Source organism: Pezoporus flaviventris, unplaced genomic scaffold, assembly GCF_033815535.1.
Source record: "Pezoporus flaviventris isolate CSIRO_AGI_PZ_B2104156 unplaced genomic scaffold, CSIRO_AGI_Pfla_v1 ptg000047l, whole genome shotgun sequence".
Classification (NCBI taxonomy): domain Eukaryota; kingdom Metazoa; phylum Chordata; class Aves; order Psittaciformes; family Psittacidae; genus Pezoporus; species Pezoporus flaviventris.
Genome location: NW_026892595.1, coordinates 14423118 through 14436402, shown reverse-complemented (window position 1 = coordinate 14436402; position 13285 = coordinate 14423118). Strand labels below are relative to the sequence as shown.

The following is a 13285-nucleotide window of genomic DNA, read 5'->3' as shown; positions in this document are numbered from 1 at the left end:
TATTTAATACTACTTTATTAGTGATAAATATGTCTCATGCCCATGAAACACTACTTGGCATAAAATGATGAGAAAGCTACCACAAGCTCTAGATGATGGTGGGAACGCATGCACTACACACACCCTTTTCAATGGCTTCATAAAAACATTCAGAAAAAGAATTGTAAATTGCACATGAAGCCAAAAACAGACATCAAAATGCAGCAAAAGAAGAGGGGCCCTTTGCACCTACAGTAACTTGTATTGATTTATACAAGGTAGGAGTCCCAAGATATTTGTATATGCTGGAACAGCTTTTAAAAATTATATAGAATTAATTTACAAAATACCTAAAGTATGGTCCTTCTGTGTTTTTATTCACATCTTCTACCCACTTAGCTACATTATATTCTCTTTTGAACCATGGGTTTAAATACCTGCAGAAAGCAATGGAAGGAACAGAGAAAGCAGAAGAACAAGAATAGAAAATCTGAGAACACACAGCACAAGCTTAGCAAGGATGTCTTGATCCCCAAAATGCAAGTGAATATGGCAAATAAATCAGTATGGATGCTGGGTGAGGACTAGGCAACGTGTACAACTGCATGAGAAAATCTGACCTACAACAAGGCTCATATCTTTGATTAATCTGGAAACTTTTTGGGATACATCATTCATTTAATGTCTTAAGGGTAAAATTCACTCCTATGCAGAGGGCCAGCATTAAGATCATGATTTTAACTCCTTTCATGATCTCAGAATAAGGATGAAGGGTCATTTTAACTCCAATCCTGTGGTTTTCTTGTTGAAGACACTTTTGCACCCATCTAGAATAAATTGCAAGATCATAGCTAAATGAGAACAGAAACTTTGGCTTGGCCCTTTCTACAGGAATGAATTTTAGCCTCAGTGTGTTAAAAGGCTTTAACTGTTGGACGCTACAGTGGCAATTTTTACATTTACGTGCAAATACCCTTCTTGATTTTTCAACGATCATTTAATTTGGTATAGGACCACAAGAAGCTTTAATGGAGGTGGGCTGCAGGGTTATCTCATATTTTCCAGAAGCAATTAATACCAAAACCACACTTTTCAGGTAAAAAGTCTGAGCTACATACCCAGTTACATGAAAATTATGAAATAAAGATGGTGTTTAATTATCTGACAGTAATACTAACAGGGAAGAAGAAATTTTTTTCGTAACTGGTTTCTTCTTAGCCCTCAATAACAAGACGAGTAAATTTCTCCCCCTCTGTCATGTTAAGAAAGAAGGGCAATGTAGAAACAGGCATCTCCCTGGTCCAATTTAAAGTCTGCTTTTGTTGTATAAGAATGGCAACAATTTAACAATTATTTGTGATAATCATAATTATATAATAGAGATTAGCACACTCTGAAATAAGAAACAAATTGTAACCAAGAAAAAAAAAAGACAGACAATTCCTCCTTAAGTTATTTTCGGTATTTCTGGGCTAGTTCTAACCACCCTTGTTTATGAGAGTGACTCCAATGACCTCACACATGGGCACAGGCCTCGCAAGGGATTGCTCAGATGAAAAAAAGTTGGGCCAGATCATGTTGTTCAGCCCCTACCATATTTCAAACCACGTTGACAACAAAAGCGGCAGCACTTTTTCGACTTCTTTTGCTCCTTTTTTGCTCTGGAACTTCTCCTCCCCGCCCCGTGCAAGCACAGCCACAGCTCTCAGAAAGTACTCGCCCTCAGCCACAAGTGCTTCTAAGTAGCTTCCTCAGCTTGCTTATTTATCAGGAATCAGGAGTGCTTTATGCTTTCCAGCTTGGGCTCTTAGGGAAAGAAGACGTCAAAAATTGTAGCGCAGCAATGATGAAACCACAAGTGAAGCAAGAGGCTGATGCCAGCATCACCAGGAACTAATAAACTTCTGCTTTAGCTTTAATTGTAGGTGTGACTACACATTTTCTAGTACTCGCTGCAGTACTTTTGACTTGCTTTTTCATATTTGAAAAGATCTGTTGGTAACCATGAAACACTCCCGATCTGGCTTCCTGTATTAGAAAACAAAGTGTAACGTGGTATCAAAGCATGCAGCTGTTGCACAATCATGTTGCAAGGTTTCCTGGGTCAGGCTGTATTACAGACCGTCATTCACCAACTCATCTGTTACAGAAAAGTTAAACTCCAGTTACTGCAGACCACTATGTGAGACCATTAGAAAGCTTTCAGGCTGATTTTTCTGGCCACATATTTATTAGTGGTGGCCATTAGAACGCACATTTTCTGTCAGAAATTCCACTTTAAAACATAGGTGTCCTTACATGTAAGCCTACAGCTAAACCAACAGCTCCATTTGGCTTGTAGCGCAACATGCAACAAGGCAAAAGACCTGGGCTCAAGAGTATTCAATACTCCTCAGGCTGGCGAGGAGGAAGGTTAGCTAGCGCTGCGTCAGCAGGAGCACCTCCAAGCAGTCACGGCGTTTTGCCACAGTGAAACTATTGTATACTGAGGGAAGGGACTTTTCACAGGATAAAATGACAGCCCAGAATGCAGGGGCAGGTGAGACTGACCTGTGATCCCGACTCCCTGTTTGGGGGTGATCAGAACCCCCTGGGCTTATGCCTTGGGCCGGGGTTTGGTGGGCGAGAGAAAGCCCAGGCTCAGATGCATGGGTTACCCTGCTGCAAAAAGACAATATATAACAGAAAGTCTAAGCCAAAGATGTTTGTATCAGTTATTACAACGAGGAAGACAAACGCTCATAGGAAAAGCAGTGCAAATTAACAAAGGTCAGAACCACTATTTGGCAAAACGCGTGTTCCCTGGGACTTGTTTTAACACAAGTTCTCAATTAAACTGTCAGCTTATTCAGAAAACTCTCATTATCATTCCTGGATAAGTCTAATTGCTTTTAATAGAAAGCCTGTTTTATCAGGCCATTTCATCAACCCTGCTCCTGAAAAATCTGCAGAAATGTTCGGCCTGTTGGCATTCCTTCTGTGTGAACTGAACCATCTGCTTTTAGTAAAAGAAAAAACTAATTTTGTCTTAAAACATGTAAAAACAATTAAAAACATCCCAAAAGAGCTTTAGCAGTCTCCATAGAGCTATATCCTTAGCGGAAGATTTGTTCATGTACCCCTTAGGTACAAGGAGTTGCACAAACACATGAGCTGTCCATTTTTCAGGATCTGCCCAACATGCTTGCCCCCCTCCTATCAGTGCTGCTCATGAGGGCTACAGGGCTCACACCTCGCTCAGTACTTAAGATAAATGATTAACGGCATGAGTTTCTATCTGCTGCTTGACTATATAAAACAAAAATCTTGTGCATACTATGTGCAACTACTGCAGACTCATGCTTATGTCAAATCATTTTGTAGGCAACTGTACTAGTGCGCATCTGCTTAAAAAAATGAATTCAGCACAAGGTATGGCACAAATGATCACGATTTTCTAGTGGCTAACTACACTGTCTCCAACAGTGTTACCCCTTTTCTTCCATCTCAACAGGTATGCTTCATTGGATTCCCAGGGCTGTAACACAGTTGGACTTTCCAAATCCCATCCACAGTCTCAGAGCAGATTTCAATATTCTCCTGTGTTTCACAGAGAAGGTAAGAAGGTAAATTTGTCTGGAAAAAGCCTCCATGTATTCTGAGGCATCCTCAAAGCAGCCAGAATTCTTTTTGTTTTCCTAAATGAGTAAATGCTGGCCACAGTTAGATCTTTCTCAGTAGTCAATTTTCTCTGCTCACAAAGGCAGTTATCCCTCTAACGAGGGCCACTCTGTGCCCTTGGCAATCTTCTCCATTCCCCACCAAACTGACACAGTCCATGGAGATCATTCAGTGGGAGCTCTCTCTCCAAGAAGTGACAGGCTTGCCAAGGAGGCTCAGACAAGCCATGTGGTCCCATGCAGTCCAGGATAGACCCCATCAGGAGACAGAGCATTTTCCTGCCTGACAGGTCTCTCCCAGGAACACGCACACTGTGCTTTGTCCCTAACAGTCTACTGCACAGCCCTTGGGAAGTACACTCTGCCTCCCTCTAGCACCAGGGCTGCTGCTGGGCTGAGAGGCCGTAACAAGTAGCACAAAGGAAAGCAGAGAATTAAGGTGGAAATTCAGGGACACCTTTAAAAGAGAAAAAAAAAAAAAAAAAAAAAAATGACAGGGAAAAAGATTCCCAACTCATATTGTCTCTGCTACCCACTTGTTTAGTGCTCCAGCCTTCTCAGAGCAAATATATAAAATACCAGCTGAGCAGCACAGATGAAACAATATGCCCACTGGGCTTTTTTTCTTTTATGGAAACCAATATTGTTCCCACATATTTACATTTGCTCTAGGATAAAAAGAGCATGCTTTATGGACCGGTTCAGTCTCAGTGTACATCTCTGCTGAATCACAGAATAATCATATCATTAACTTAAACCTTTTTAAACAAATTTTCCTTAAGAAATAAAATTGGAAAATTAAGGAAAGCACAGGACAAGTTTTTAAAGAAGAATGTGCAATCTCATTTGTACTCTTGGTAGTTTGATCAGACTAATTTTGCTTTCATCAAACTGTCTCATGCAAGGAGAAAAGAAAATGAGCAAAATAACATTTCAGTAAGAGTTTATCAGCATGAAGACCAAGAGCACAGGGGCACCTGATAGATGAATTCCTCCAAGGGATCTAGGGCTAAAATTTCTGCCATTTTGCCCATGCAATTTTTTAATTGCAATGTGCATCAAACTATTACTGCTGTAACTTAGAGGGTATTTTCTATGAACCTTTCTGAGCCTACTCACCTCAAGACAGTGTACCACAAGTGGAAGAAAAGTTTCAGAATAAACTGAAAATCCCCAAACTGAAGAAAACAGGGCCCAGAGAGGAGTTAGCATTATTAGTACCAGCAGGGTTGGTATCAAGCCCATTTGCCCTTAGAGGTGCAAGTTAGTATTAATGATAAGAGGAAAGGGCACTGTCATCGTCACTGCAGTCAAACAAGGGGTCATTCCCATGTGGCATAAGTACTATAAGAGCAGGCCAGCACTTGACAATCCCAGAGGCTATGTTTTCACCCACTCACTATTCATTCACAAAAGAAGCCTCAACCAGCAGGCTGAAGTACATAAGGCAGGCTCTTTCCCTGTGGGGAACACTGCATACATGGGCTCTTCGGTAAACACAAATAACAAATCAATAAGAAAGCAACACTAAGTCGTACTGGAGAGGCCTGGGGATCAGTTGCTTTGTAAGGACTCTCATTACCCAATTATCGCAAAGCTTACTCAAGGCTGGCTGTTTCAGGCTTATGAGGATAAACTTCAGGGTACTCTCAGAGCAGACTGGTATCTCCCCTAAAACCTCCAGGCAGGTACGCAGAGATATAAATCTCTAACTCTGCAATGGCCCAACCCAAGGTGAAGACAACGGTAGGAAACAGGTTATCAGAAATTCAGTATTGAACCAGGATACACTCAGCAATGGCAGTTTACTGTAGACAAAAGCCTGCAGTGATGGTGCAGGCTGCCACCATCATTGGGAATTGCTATGGGAACGACTGGGAGGAAGCCTACATAAAAAAGAAAATTGATAGTTAATTTTTAAAGAATACATTAAAAGAGGGTGAAATACATTAACCAAATCATTTACCAGATTTATCAATCGTCAAACAGAATGGGCCACAGAGCAATAATGTAGCTGTCTACTTCTCAGTATTCTTAATCTCCTACAAAATACAAATATGAAAACTGTATTTTTTGGCTTTGCTTTCATAAGTTCAGACTTACTCAGTTGAATTAGACCGTGGCCTAAATCTTTTGCCTCTGACTTTCTTTCTGTTTCCTCCTATATTACCTGAAAGAAATCAAAGGATAAAGACAGACAGTAAAACAACTTGAAACTCACCTGCATCCCATGCCAAGCTGTATATTCTTTTTGCATCCCCAGCAAAAGAGTCATTACCTCATTAGCTTTAAGCATTTGAAAGTCACAGGTCAGTCCCTCTTGATTTACCTCAGACCAACTAAACCTGACGCTTAGATGATCTTTCTCTACTTTTCACTGCAGCTGTGCAGAGCAATAAACTCCTTAATTTCAGCTTTCATTTGAGAAAATCACTACACTTCAAGAAGAATACTAAACACTTCCCGACAAAATCACAAAAGCTGGCAAGAGTGAGAGTAGACTTCCTTCTCTTTTCCATGTTAGCTCACACTAGAGGAATGGGAGAAATGTCATTTCTACATCACAAAGCATTGTGTAAAAAAAGTACTTGTGTAGGGTGCTGCTAAGTCTTCATTTCAGGTTAATAACAAATAGCACAATTTTAAGGGGGCATGATGCTGTCCTAAGATCAGCTAAACTTTCAGCAGAGCAGCAATGGTGCAGAGGCTGGTTTCCACTGCGGCTAGCACAGAGGTTCACACTTACCTTGCCAAGAATTACTCCTAGGCCTCCCATTTTCACAAATGTCTGAAATATGTTTTGTGTCTGGGATCCTTTCACTCCAGGAATGAGATAATCCATTTGACCTGGAATAGGAGGGCTCAGATGCGGTTATTGTTAAGGGTGTTGTCTCACATCAGTGTTAGCTCAGCGGTTCAGAGGGTTACATTCCCGAGGCCGGTGACACAACACAGCCTAAGGTCTGTCTGCACTAGCAGAGCCTCCAGGAGTTCTGTTTAAATGCTGCAGTTATGCTACACAGCTGTCCCTGCAGCGGTTTGGTGTGCCCATGTTCAAGAACCACGCTTCAGCACTGCCTTCTCGCATGTCTGCTGTGGAAAGCACAAACACCAACACACACCAGATTTCCTCTGGGTTTGCAGATCTGCCCCAGTTTGTAGCTGGAAGATGCTCTTCCAACTGTGCTCATCTCAATATTTTTTATCTCACCGTCAAGCACACCCTGCCTGCAAGCTACCCACTCCCTCCCTGTGCTGCTATAGGAAAGCCTGGACTGCTTCCCTCACCCTACTGCTACCAGACTCAGGGGCCCGGGAATCTGTGATGAGCATCCTCCCACCCACAGCTGGTAGCTCCAGTGGAGGAGGGATAACTCATGCTTGCTAATTTTGAATTTTTATTATGTTTTGTCAGCCAGTCACTACATTATGCATTTCTAATGCTAAACTCAAACCCAAAACACCAGTCATTATATCTAGGTGCTTGGTGCAAACCTAAATTTTTCTTTCCTTTTGTATTTCCTCTGGGAGCTAGAGGTGTGGGTGGTGGTGGCGTCCAACATGTGGGATTTTGCAACAGGCTCCCTCCTGTTGAACTACAGCTGCAGCTGAGCTCTTTGCCAGAGATCTACAATTATTTCCAAAAGAGAAGAAAACAAGAGGAAGTAGAAAACAGGTCAGAATAGATGTCTTATTTATTGCAAAGAATTTTTGCTTAAAGGAACTATTTCTGTTGTTTCTAAGTTTGGATACTCTTGCATTTTTCAGCCTCTGCTTTCCTTGGAGGGCAAGCATCTGAGAGATGCTCCTCAGTTTCCAGAAAACCAGGCTAAACCACAATCACACTGAAGTAAGCCCAGGGTTTCATCAATTCAAACTTAATTACAGCATGAAAGGTCTGAGAAGCAACAGATCTACTGACAGATTTTTTTAACATTTTCTCTTCTTAAGGGTCTGTTTTCAGGTTCAGGAATGTCTTGCTATATTCTGGTTTTGGTGTTTCATAATAGTAAGGGTTATCATAAAGTTGTGTCTTAATCCTTGAACATCCTCTGAATACCAGCTAACGCTTCATAGTGCCTTCCAGCATGGAGAAACCCAGGCAGCTAATGGCCCAGTCATCTTGCAAGAGATACCATACCTATCTGCACACAGAGCAAATCAAAACCAGCTTGGAAGGCAGGAAATAGCACTTTGGGCATTCAAAGAGTTGCATGGAAAGACTACGTCAGCTCCACCACAATGTTAATGGAGTATTTGTCAGACTTTTCCAGACTTGACAGTGCACAACATACCTGAACTGGTGGTGGGGAACAACAAAACTCTCTAGTACAGACAGACCTTAGAAACCATTAGCTTTTTTTAACAGATAATAAACATATGAAAGAAATGAAGTATGAAAAGAAACACAGATACTGAATGAAAGAAGAAACACATTAAATGACATTCATTGAAAAACAAACTTTTTTTTCCTAACTGGTATTCAAACCTGCTTACACAAAGCTATGAAAATTTGCTTGCCTGAGACTTTTCTCAAAATTTATCCAGATGAGAAAAGATTCTACTACACAAACAGTGCATCATTTAAAATTAATGCTTGTTCCCTGAAAAAAAAATAATTTATCCACTCACACATCTAAAAAGCTGAATTTTAAAACTAGAAATCATTAATTAATCACTGCTACAGTTTTCCATTATAATAGACAGAAGTTGCATATTAGATTAAGCTGCTATACCCAAATAGTAAATGTTACTGCAAGTGTATCCCTTCCGTACATTTCTCTCTACTTTCTTTGAAATAACAACAAAGAAAATGGCTTCATCAGCTGTATGGTTATAGGCTGCTCAGTAAGGCACTGAGAACTGAATTGCAGTTTTCTTATGAAGCAGTTCAGGATTGTCTATCCCTCCCACGACACAGTGCTTCCTGTAAATTGTTTTAAAGTGCTAGCTGGATATTTTCATAATTAAAGGATCTCTAACTGCAGAGGGACAGTGAGCATCGTGATCTAATGACCTTAGCAATTACAAAACACTCTCAACACTTTTCAATGGTTTTTCCATTTTAAAATGTTGTCCCTTTCTTAAGGTAACTGGAACAATAAAAGAATTAGTGAAATCTGATCAAGGGCAAAATCTAATGCTCTCCTTGGTTACTTGTAACACCAAGCACAAAACTACAGGAAGTCTCTGTAGAATTATCTTCTAAGGTAACAGTTGGTTACCATTTAGTAATTAGACAAGCAAGTGGAATAAAATGCACGTACTGTCATTTTAATGTGAGACATCATGAGTATTACCCAGTTCAACTCAGTGACTTAATGACACTGACACATAAAAATAGAAAAATTACATTTATATTGAACATTTTATGTTTATAACTATTATTGAAGCAAGACAGTGTTCCTTTTCTTTGATTACATGACCATGTATAAGAAAGTTGTGGAGTTTTTATTTAATTTTTTTTTTTTTTAACAAGCAATTATTGTTACAGTCTACTTGAAAACAAATCTCAAGCATGGAGATGACGAAAATTTGATTAATTGAAAATTGGTTTGCAATGGAAAACTTGTTTATTCTGGCCTAATTGTAGTAGATAGCTCAGAGCATCTGGGAAAAAACAGTAATCAAAGCACAAAGGATGCAATTTCAAACATTCCACAAAGAAAGAAGAAAGAATCAAACCTGCTGCAAAACAATGAAATGTTCTGACTAATGGAATAATGGGTGATGGAACAGGTAGAAATCTGAAAATGCGACAGAAAAGCAGACCTCTTCTTAGAACTAGATGCAGAGTTTGTGCTGACTCCAGGAGGCATGTCGCTATAAAAAGAGTCGGCCTCTCCAGGCTTTTTTACATAATCTCCCTGGGGTATTTGTCTAAAGTATAATAAACATTGTAGAGTCAGAAAATATGACAGGCACCAGCACACACACAAACATGCACAAACATTAGTTTAGAAGGACAAGAGGCGAGGATAGCGATCCTAGAGGAAACGTGTTAACCACACCAATAATCCTATTAATAAACAATTCAACCATCTGGAGAGAAAACTCCCACATGCTTCTGATATGTGCAGAAGAGTGGATTGTGTGGTTTTGGTAAGGGAAAACAAGGAGCATTTCACTGGTAAACAGTTTTCAAAGTTAATAGTTTGTGGTTCTTGAGACAAATAACCATGTTCAGACATTCCAAATAGCCCACTGTGCTCATTGCAAAAAGCATCCCCAGGTACAGTACAAGTGCTACAGCCTGAGCTGAATAACATACCTGCATCAAAAAGGAGCTCAGGAAAAGTGAATGTTTTTTTCCTTCTGAGGTAGATCCTTTCCATTTAATTTTTGTGACCATTATTGAATTCAAGAATAGCAACCAATTGAGTGGTTTAAAACTCAGGAGGAGAAAAACCTCATTTATTAACTGTTTTCTTGTGCATGGGAAATAAAGCCAGTGTCAGAGGTTCTCATCTACCTCAGTAGACTCAATCTGCCAAGACATACAGAAATAATGCCCCACATATCCGACAGTAGTTTATCCTTTTCCAGTACCAGAAGCTTGGTTATGGTGCATAAAACCATCTATGCTTTCGAAAGTCCTAATCAAGCTGTGCAGTGTTTTTTGCAGATAATGAATTCATTGCCAGCAGAAAAACTGCCACGCAAGTATTCCAGTTACACTTCCATCAAGTTGAAAAATCCTCCCTACTACAAGTAGCTACTTTGACAGTTGTCTGTATCATAATACCAGCAACTTAATTTTGCACTTCCCAAGGCCTTTTTTGTCTACCTTATTAAGATGCACATTTATCAGAAGATTGATTCACAGTCAGATTGTGTCCAACTACAGACCTGAATGGGGCTCTCTTCGTTCCATATCTGAATTTCTAATGCTCCTAAAGTATTTAAAATATTCAATTACAAGGCACAGAAATCATTAGTGTAATGCAGTTCTTCCACACTATCTCTTCTAACACCTCTCAGTCTCAGTTCCTGTCCCATTCCTCAGCTGATACATGTCTGTGTTGGGAGTTCATTCAGTGTGGGCAGCTCTGCTCCCCAGAGTTCCTCCAGCAAACCGTTCTATCGCTACACCATCAGAGATAACTTCTCCCTTGTAGCTGTGCCATATAAGACACACTATCCCAGCCAGTAGAATTCTTGCTAATTGGCTCTTTTTATTACTTTCAGTTGACACGTTTCCATTGCTTAGCAATACCAAATATCATTCCTTATGTAATGCTCAGAAATACCTCAATGTCTTGTTTTCATCTTTAAGGAGTAACCATTAACTATTAGGAAATGAAAAAAAAAGGACACTCTGGAGACTCCACTGGAAATCTGTTTTTATGGAGCACTCCTTGTACATATCCAGTACTATTCTATTTAGAAGTCAGCCCACAGAACTTCATTTTCTGCATGGAGATTTAATTATTAAATATCTCCACCAACTATGAAATATCCTCCATCACCTTCAAAAGCCTCAGCTTGCTTATGCTGTTTTCCACTGCCCATGCTGACAGACACAGCTGCAGACTGACTGCATCCTCACAGCTCTCTGTCCATATACTGATTTCCAGAGATGAGGGAATTTGAAAAAGTTAGATTCCCTAAGACTCCACTGTGAACATGCATGGGGCAGCCTCCTTCTGTATTTCAAGGTTTTAGCTGCTCTGTCCTCAACCAACACTGAAGCATGCACAGTGGAGTGACAAGATGGCGATGTTAGTCTGCATTTACAGGTACATTGTGTTCCACTAAGCAGCACCAAACCCTGAAATGCTGCCTCCCTTGCACCGGGTGACATTTCCTACCCACCAACCTCTCCGCAAGGCTTGACTTCAATAGCTTTGTCTTCCTCCTGTTCCTGCCACCTATTTGACCTTATAGTACACAGCCAGCACTTGGCAGTGCTTTTCCGCTTTTATCAAGTATTTTGAGCCTGGCAGAGAAAGCACTACACAGGCAGGGGAATGGAGAACAAGCGCAATGGGTAGCAGCAGCAACAAACAAAGCAGCAGCTTGGACCAGGAGGCAGTGATACAGGCAGAAAACAGGGGAATTTGTGAAAAGCTCTTATTTGGGGGCACTGGGAGAGGAAGGAGCCAAGTCCTTCCCAGAAGACCCATCTGCCAGGCAGATGACTGATCAAAGGGAGATGGTCTTCCAGGAGCCAAACCCAAGTCACTAGAAACTGTTTGAGTTTTGGCCACAAGCTTAAAACGGTGAAAGCCCAGCTCTGTGCTGAAGACAGTACTGTGCTTTATCTACAAATCAATCAAGCAGGGTGGCAGGAAAGAATGGTCTCTTCAGTTGCATAGCAATTTAACTGCATTGTATTTTTAACTGCAAAGAAGCTCCAGGCATGAATTTGTCTCAGAAGGCTCCCGAACATCATGTTGATATTAATTATTCAGTTCTCAGCCTCCCAAGAACACTTTTATCTCTAATAGCAGATTTTCAGTATCTCTTATTGGAAATATTCTCCTGTTTTCCTAAATAAGATTGTCTACCTCAGAAGTAAACATTTTTTTGCTACTGAGTTCAGTGAAATCAGGATTTCAAGCAGTACACTTACAGAATAAATACCAATTTCATATATACGAGCAAATATTCTTTAAAATATGGTAATTCAACACTTCAATTTCTTTATAGCATACAAATGAGCAAGAGAGAAGTAGAGCAATTTTCAGAGCTTTCTAATATACATTCCATTACTTTTATCACATACCTCTGCCTTCTGTAGTTTCTTTCCATATAAAGAGAAGAGAAGAAAAGAAGAATGAGTTATGAGTATGCAGGTATACATGGTCAGTAAAAGAAAAAAAAGTAAAGAGAAAAGGAAAAAATACCAACCATATAGCATCCATTCTGTATGCAGAATGAAATTTTTGCTCAAAGTGTTTCTAAAGAAAACACTTATGAACTAATCATACTAAATCAGAATAAACTTGGAAAATATATTCATGTCGATGGCTAAAGTCAGTGCTGAGTTGGAGATACAGTTCATGATGAGTTTAAGTCTATTCACTGTGAAGCTGTTAGTGAATGGTGCACCCTCCACCTTCAAAAACTAATCCCGCTAGCTATGTGTGATCTCAAAATGAGACCTTAACTTTTGGAGTTGTATTGAAAATAGAAGTCCAGATTTTCAGATACTGCCAGAAGCTAAGGGTGATACACCAAGAGAGCATATCCTACCTTTTTTACTATCCTAACCTTCATGCTTTTTTCCAAATGCTTCTTTTCTTATGTATTGGAGCTATTCCTCAGCCTAACAAAACAGGAGGGGATGTGCCAGTTCATTATGCCAAACCACTGGGGCTGCGTCCTATTACAGCAGTACCTGCAAGGTGAGCCTGCCCTGCCCACCAAGCACACCAAGGACCAGTGGATGAAGAACTTCAAGAGCCAGTTTCACCCAAATACAGGTGACAAAGTAAGTACCTTAAATCTTTTCTTAATGCATGCAAAACGCCTAAACTGCTCTGGTTTTAGAAGAAATTCACAAAAGAAGAGAAACTGAAAAAGATCAGTCAGGCTAAAATAATCCATTTTGCCTCCTAGTGAGTGGAACACTGACAGTTCTACACCAGGAGAACTTGCACCTTATTTGCAAATTACAGATCTCTCTCTTACCCAAAAAAGTG

General features: G+C 40.2%; 1 protein-coding gene across 13 annotated transcripts in view; it reads right to left on the bottom strand.

Moving 5' to 3' along the window:
* The window catches only part of ADAM22 (ADAM metallopeptidase domain 22), a 131219-nt gene that overhangs the window by 12797 nt on the left and 105137 nt on the right, over window positions 1–13285 (bottom strand). For 2 of the 13 annotated variants that reach the window (XM_061468408.1, XM_061468409.1), the window contains exons 26-29: window positions 12367–12384; window positions 9324–9518; window positions 6385–6485; window positions 5742–5808 (exon numbers count right to left, since the gene is read on the bottom strand). In XM_061468408.1, the coding sequence (XP_061324392.1) occupies window positions 5742–5808; window positions 6385–6485; window positions 9324–9518; window positions 12367–12384 (381 nt within the window). Of the gene's footprint in view, window positions 1–329; window positions 417–2529; window positions 2641–5741; window positions 5809–6384; window positions 6486–9323; window positions 9519–12366; window positions 12385–13285 lie in introns of all 13 variants that reach the window. The other 11 variants (XM_061468402.1, XM_061468403.1, XM_061468404.1 and 8 more) reach the window with 11 other exon arrangements.